The sequence below is a fragment of the Rhinolophus sinicus genome, chromosome 15, assembly GCF_057876585.1.
Source record: "Rhinolophus sinicus isolate RSI-liver-muscle chromosome 15, RSI-T2T, whole genome shotgun sequence".
Classification (NCBI taxonomy): domain Eukaryota; kingdom Metazoa; phylum Chordata; class Mammalia; order Chiroptera; family Rhinolophidae; genus Rhinolophus; species Rhinolophus sinicus.
This window is the reverse complement of record NC_142515.1, coordinates 78,463,126-78,470,085: the sequence shown is the minus strand read 5'-3', so window position 1 is coordinate 78,470,085 and position 6,960 is coordinate 78,463,126. Positions and strand designations below refer to the sequence as shown.

Genomic DNA, 6,960 nt, shown 5'->3' with positions numbered 1-6,960 from the left:
ATGGCTTTTGAAGATACTGGAAAGACGCCTGTGGAACCAGAGGTAGTGATTCGCCGAATTAGAATGACTCTACCCAGCCACAGCCTGAAATCCTTGCAGAAGGTGTGTGCTGCTGATTGATCAGAGGCGCAAAGGAAAAGAACCTCCAAGTGAAAGGACCAGTTCAGATGTCTACCGAGACCCTGAGCATCACTACAGGAAAAGCAATCCGTGCGGAAGGTTCTAAAACTTGGGATGGGTTTCAGATGGGGACCCGCAGCTCACTGACTTGCACAGTCCTTCCAAGACTGTTAAGCAGGCGACTCCCATCCGTATTGAGCCAGGAGTCCAGGTGGACGTCACTATTGCAGATGCGTAAGGCAAACTTTTTAACAAATTGACTGTCAGTTGTTAAAAAAAAAAAAAGTCTTAAAAAATGCAAACAAAGATGTGTTCTGGTTTTTAAAAAGCTGAAAGAATTAACACTAGAATTACACTTCAAGAAACACTAAAAAGCGTTCTACAGGCTGAAGGAAAATGATTTCACGTGCAGACACACAATTTAGGAATGAAGATCAGCAGGAAACAAAACGTAAGTAAAGATAAGTGAATATTGACTGAATAAAACAGCCCTGTACAGTTTTACAGCTTTTATGTAGGTCTAAACTTTTTCCAAATAAAATACTTTTAAAAAACGCATTGCACTGATCCTCCCAGACTAAAGATGATGGAAGAAGCCACTGCAAGGGATCCCCCAGTCTGCCTCTGAAGACTAGAGAGGACGGGAGCCCCAGCAAGGGGCCACCGGTCCCCTCCAACGCTACAGGCAACTGAGCCTCAGATAGCAACTGTCACCAGCAAACACAGATGATGGGCTTTGAGCAAGCAAGACCTCCATCCTCCTGAAAGTAAAAATGATGGGAATTCCCACAAGCAGTCCCTAGTCACTTCCAATGAGAGACATGACAGCAACTGCACAAGTGACCCCCTCCGCTGCTCCTCAGCACTAGAGAGTAAGGCGCCCCAGCCCAGTGACCCACCCACTTGATGCCAACAAAGAAGGTGGGACCCAGAAAGTGACACTCTTAATCCCCATCAACGCTAGAAAAAAGGAGCTACATAAAGAGACCCCTCCAGCCCCCCTGACTAGCAATAAATGGGATCCCATGTGGTTACCCGCATCCTCCCTCCAGGTTAGAGACTACTGGACTTCCCACCAGAGACCCCTCCCTGTCACCTCAACACTTGAAAACTGGGAGCCCCAGGCAGGCAGTAGGCTTCCAGTTCCTCAACCCCAAAGACAACAGGAACCCCAGCCTCGTAACCCCGGTTACTGCCAACCTTACCAGGGCTCCATCCGACGATGGAAGCTTCAGCAAGTGATCCCCCATCACCCTCCAAGATTAGAGATGGTGGAAACCCCCAAAAGCAACTTACAATCCCCTACGAACTAAAGAAGAAAGGAGCCCAGTAAATGCACAACTTTCTCACCCAACACAATGCCCAGCTTGACTCCCAAGACTACACAAGAGAGTCCTGGTGAATCCAAGTGACCCTGGTAGACCCCAGTGTCCCTAGTGGACAAAGGCAGCGCTGGTAGATCCCACTGTCCTGGGAGGACCCCACCCCGGTGGTTCTGGTGGATCCAAGTTTCCCTGGAAACCCCCTTTTTCCTTGTGGACCCTGGTGTCTGGTGATTCCTTGGATTCCGGTGTCCCAAGTGGATTCCAGGATCAATCACAGCCCAGTGACCCTAGAGGACCTCAGTGTCCCTGGAGGACCCAGTGTCTTTGGAGGACCCCAGTGCTACTAAAGAACCATTGTATTCCTGGAAATTGGTGTCCCTGGTGGGTTCCTGTATCCCTAGTGAATCCAAGGTCCTTGGAGGACCCTGGTGTCCCTGGTGGTCCCCAGTGTACCTAAGTGGATCCATGTGTCCCCGTTGGATCCAACTATCCCTGGTGGATCCTGCTTTCCCTGGTAGATTTAAGTGTCCCTGGAGGACACCAGTGTCCCCAGTGAATCTGGATGTCTTTTGCAACCTGCTGGCCTTGGAGGACATTAGTGTCCCTAAATAATATAAGTATCCCTGGAGTTCCCCCGTGTCCATGGAGGATTACAGTGTCTCTTGTGAATCCTGGTGTCCTTGTTGGATACCAGGCTCTCGGGGGATTCAAGCATCCTTGGTGCATCCCACTGTTCCCCATGAATACAGGTCCCAGGAGAACCCCAGTGTCCCTGGTGGATCCTGGTGTCCCTGGTGGATTGTACAGTTAGGGTTAGGTTTAGGATTGGTTTTAAATTAGAGTTTGGTTTGGGGTTAGTGTTATGGGGAGTCTAGGACTGGGATAGGTTAAGGGTGAGGGTTAGGGTTAAGTTTACTGTTAGATTTGGGGTTAGGGTTTGTGTTGTTTGAGTTTATGATTACGGTTAAGGTTAGAGTAAGGGTTTGAGTTAGCGTTGAGGTTAAGTTTTGGGTTCAAATTAGGGATTGTGTTAGGGTTGGTGTTGGGGTAAGGGCTAGCTTTAGGCTGAGGTTTAGGGTTAGGGTTAGAGTTAGATTTGAGGTTAGGGTTTGGGTTTCAAGCAGGTTTAGGGTTAGCAATAGGGTTAAGGTATAGTGTATGGTGAGGGTTCGGATTAGGTTTGGTGTTAGTGTTAGGCTTTGAGTTAAGGTTAGGTTTGGATGAGCGTTAGACTTAACTTTGAGGTTAGGTTTTAGGTTTTAATTAGGGTTGGTTTAAATTTAAGGTTAGGGTGAGGACTCCAGTTACGGTTAGGTTTAGCATTAGGTTTAGGGGAAGGGTTAGGTTTTGAGTTAAATTAAGGGTCAGAGATGGGGTTAGTTTTAAGTTCATGATTTGGGTTAGGGTTAGGGTAAGTGGGGAAGATTATGTTTCAATTTAAGGTGTGAATTTTGTGCTCAAGTTTAGATTTTTTTTATATTCATGCTTCATGTTAGAGTTAGATTTAGGGTTAGGTTAGGGTTTGCTTTGAGGTGAAGGCTTGGCTTTAAATTAGGGTTAAGTTTAGGGTTTGGATAAGGGTGAGGGTTAGGGTTAGGGTATAGTTAAGTTTAGGTTTATGTTTTAAGTTAGGTTTAGGGTTAGGTTTTGAGTTTGGGGTAGGGTTAAGGTTAGGGTTGAGTTTCTGTTTAGGGTTAGGGTTATGTTTTGAGTAAGCTTCAAGTTAGGGTTAGGTTCAGGATTGATGCTATGACGATAGTTAGGGTTACATTAGGGTTAGAGTTAGCTTTGAGTTTAAATTAGGTTTGGGGTTAGGGTTAGGCTTTTAATTAAGTTTAGGGTATAAGTTTAAGTACAGGGCTAGGGTTTTGGTTAGGGGTATGTTTTGGGTTAGGTTTGAGCTTAGATGAGAGAGTTTGGGTTTATGTTAGTGATAGAGGTTAGGTTAGGGTTTGAGGTTTTTTTTAAGATTACTGTTGTGGAGAGGGGTAAGCCTAGACTTAGGTATAGTGTTAGGGTTGGGGTTGGGGATAGACATAGGGTTAGGGTTAGGATTGGGGTTAGTTAGGGCTGGTTTTATTTACACAGTTAGGTTTAGGGTTGGTTATAAGGTTAGGCTTAGGACCATGGAGAAGTTTGTGTATAAGGTTATGGTTAAGGTTAGGTTAGTATTAGCATAGGGTTTAAGTCAGGGTTGAGTTTAGGTGTTGAGTTAAGGTTATCATATTGGTTAGGGTTGATGTTTGGTATAGAGTTGTGGATCAGATAAGGGTTAGAGTTAGGGGTAGGGTTATGAAGAGTGTTAGGTATAGATTAGGTTACTGTTAGGGTTAAGGTGGAGGTTAGTTATAGGCTTAGATTTAGGGTCAGGTTTAAGGTTAGATTTAGGTTTGATGCTAGGTATTAGGTTAAGTGAGGGTTAGGGTTAGGGTTAGGTATGAGGTTAGTTATAGGGTTAGATTTAGCTTTAGTATTAAGTTTGGGGTTATAGTTAGGTATAAGGTTAGGGTCCAGGTTAGTGGTAGAGGTTAGGTTATGATTTTGGTTTTGGTTAGAATTACGGTTGTGCAGAGCGTTTGGTATAGGCTTGGGCATGTTGTTAGGGTTAGGGTTGAGGATAGATACAGGGTTAAGATTAGAGGTAGGGTTGTGTTTATATATAGGGTTAGCATTAAGTTTAGGGTTGGATTAGGGGTAGTTTGGGGAGATGGAGAAAGTTGTGTTTAAGGTTAGGTTTTGTGTTAGGGTTAGGGTTGATGTTAGGTTTGGGTTAAGATTGAAGTTAGGGTTGAGGTTAGGTATAGGGTTAGGGTTTGGATAGAGGTTAGTTGTAGGCTTAGGTTTAGGATTAGGCTGAAGCTTAGATTTAGGTTTGAGGTTCAATATAGGGTTAGTGTTAAGTTTATTGCTATGGTTAGGGGTAGGGGCACGGAGGTTAGATAATAGCATTAGGGTTTAGGTATGAGTTTAGTTATTGGGTTAGATTTAGTTTTAGGGTTGTTTAAAGTTATGGTTATGTATAAGATGAGGGTTTTGTTTAGATTAAAGGTTAGGGTTAGGTTTGAAATTACACGTAGGGTTAGGATTTAGGTAAGTGGTAGAGTTGATATTGTTTGGGTTTTGGTTAGGATTGGGGTTATGGAGAGGGTTAGGTATAGGCTCAATATAGTGTTTATCATTTTGTTGTAATTTTGATGTTGTTGTGGGAAGAGGTGAGCAGTGTTTACCTGCTCTACCATTTTGACCAGAAGTCCTATCATTACCTACTTTTGTCTTATAGGTTTATTACTTTCTGAGTGATATCTTCAGCAATAATAGAGTATCTATGGTATTTATATCTTCCTTAAAAATTAGTTATTTTTAACTGAATCTCCTCTCCTCTATTCTCCAATGTGGTAATCATCTGGAATTTTAGTAGAATGTGTTTTTAATGTCTTATTTTTAAAACGAATACTAATTTACATACACTGATTTATTTTTCCTTTTCCTCATGACTCCTGTTATGGTTTTCCGGGTTCACATTCCTTCTTCCTGATGTACATTCTTTACTGGTTGTTTCACTAAAAGCCTAGGGGAGGTCAACTTTGAGACTGTATGTCAGAAAATGTCTTTATCTCTTTCTTTGACAGATAGCTTGACCAGGTGCTTAATTGTTTTAGTCATTATTTTTGCTTCCTTGTTATTTAGTATTTCTGAGCCTCCATATCTTTATGGGAATAAAATGAGAATAAGCCCTACGGATGGTGAGTATAACTGAGACAACGCATGCAGAACTTGCCGATCACGTTGCTTAGCAGATATGAAGCTCTCAATAATGATAGCTATTATTATCATTGTTATAATCTTCAGAAACTGCATCTCAGAGAACGACAGCTGAGGAGACGAAGTTCACACCAACAAAAGTGAATGGCTGGCATTACTGGGACATTAATTTCTAGCCATTGGGTATCTTCAGCTGCGGTCATCTGCAAACTGTGTGGAGATCATATCATCTGTCCCTGCAAATCCAAGGCAGGACAGCACAGTCAGCCTCATGCCTGTGATGCTTTGAGCTGCTTATTGGGGAACTTCTGTTATAACTGTCTTAGTGGATTCTGTGCAGAAAAATATGGGGGAAAAAAACCTATTTGCCCTCAGATTTGTACTGTATTATTCATCTTTATATCCAAACATTTTAGAGCCTCGGTATTACTCCAGATCCAGTCTTCCCAGATACCCCGTGATTTCTGCTCCCAACTCCCAGGGCTGATTGCAGAGTCATGTCTGATCCACTGCTTCCATCTTGCCCTATTTTCCACCTTGGAGGACCCACGAGGAAGGAGGCGCCACTGAGGCCAATTGATCTGGTAGTCCTGGTGCATCTGAACTTCAGAGAGTGAGGTAGCATAAAGGGAATTTGAGACAGCCACGGCTTTGGGGTGGGGAAAATGGAGGAACAGAGTTGAGTTTGTCAGGTGACACAAGAGCCAGGGGTGGTATGTTGCAAAGTTTCCTAAGAAGGGAAATGTTGCACTGAACAGGATATGATTTTATACTATGGCCGTTTCTGTGCCAGTTTCGCTGATTCTGCTGTTCCTGAAGGATAAAGTGGTGTGAAACCACAAGACAGAACTTGCAGCTGCCTTCAGGACTTAATGAAGGGAAAGGACTTTTATACCAGTCCCTGTGGACGAGACAAGGGACATGTCAAGAAGGGCCCAGAGACTGTGTTCAACCAACGTGGTTTATTTCTAATCCAGACAAGCTCCACTGGACTCTGGCTGGGAAAAGAGGGCCTCAGGCAGCTCTAGTCATTGCAGGTTCCTCAGGTCTCAGTGTGGCACATGGTAGTCCAGGCATCATGGCTGAATCTTGTAGTCTCTCTCCTTCTTCCGCAGACACATGGTAACCTGCGAAGGTGAGGAAGGGGCCTCAGAACGGACTGTTCACCTGCCCAGGTATGGGAGATGACAAGGGAAGAAGATAGCCAAAGCCACACAGACCAAACATGTCCTGTGTCTCTCTCCTTCCTTTCTTCATGTAATTTTCTCCCTCAGTCCTTCTTTTCCTTTCCTTTTTTTCTTTCACCTCTTTCTGTTTTTCTGCCACCCTTTTCACTCTCATTTGTTCTACCATTTTCCCTCTGATTACCCCTCTCTCTCTTCTTCTTTCTCTCTCTCTCTCCTTCTTTCTCTCTATCCCACATGCCCTAGCTTAACTGAGGTATAACTGACATACAATAAACTCCATACATTTAAAGTAAATGCTTTGATAAGTTTTGATTATAACTTATTGAATCATCACCATAATCAACTAAGGAACTCTCATCATCCTCCAAAGTGTCCTCGTGCTTCTGTGCAATTCCTCCTTCCCTGCCATTTGCAGATACATTCTTATTCTTATTCCCAGGCAACCACTGCACTGATTCTGTCCCTATAGCTAGGCTTTTCTAGAATTTGTTTATAAATGGGATCATGAAATAAGTTTCCTCATCTGTCTTCTTTTATTCAGCATAATTATTTTGAGATTTATGCAT

The 6,960-nt window shown here is 43.3% G+C and overlaps 1 protein-coding gene and 1 pseudogene across 2 annotated transcripts in view; one reads left to right on the top strand and one right to left on the bottom strand.

Moving 5' to 3' along the window:
* On the top strand, positions 1 to 662 carry LOC109461378 (small ribosomal subunit protein uS10 pseudogene; annotated as a pseudogene).
* Positions 663 to 4,201: 3,539 nt separating this feature from the next.
* Positions 4,202 to 6,960, bottom strand: part of LOC109461385 (mucin-16) — a 73,457-nt gene continuing 70,698 nt past the window's right edge. Inside the window, exon 52 of one of the 2 annotated variants that reach the window (XM_088792343.1) lies at positions 4,202 to 6,334. In XM_088792343.1, coding sequence (XP_088648469.1) covers positions 6,222 to 6,334 — 113 coding nt within the window. In that variant the 3' untranslated portion in view covers positions 4,202 to 6,221. The remainder of the gene's footprint in view (positions 6,335 to 6,960) is intronic. The other variant, XM_088792342.1, reaches the window with a different exon arrangement.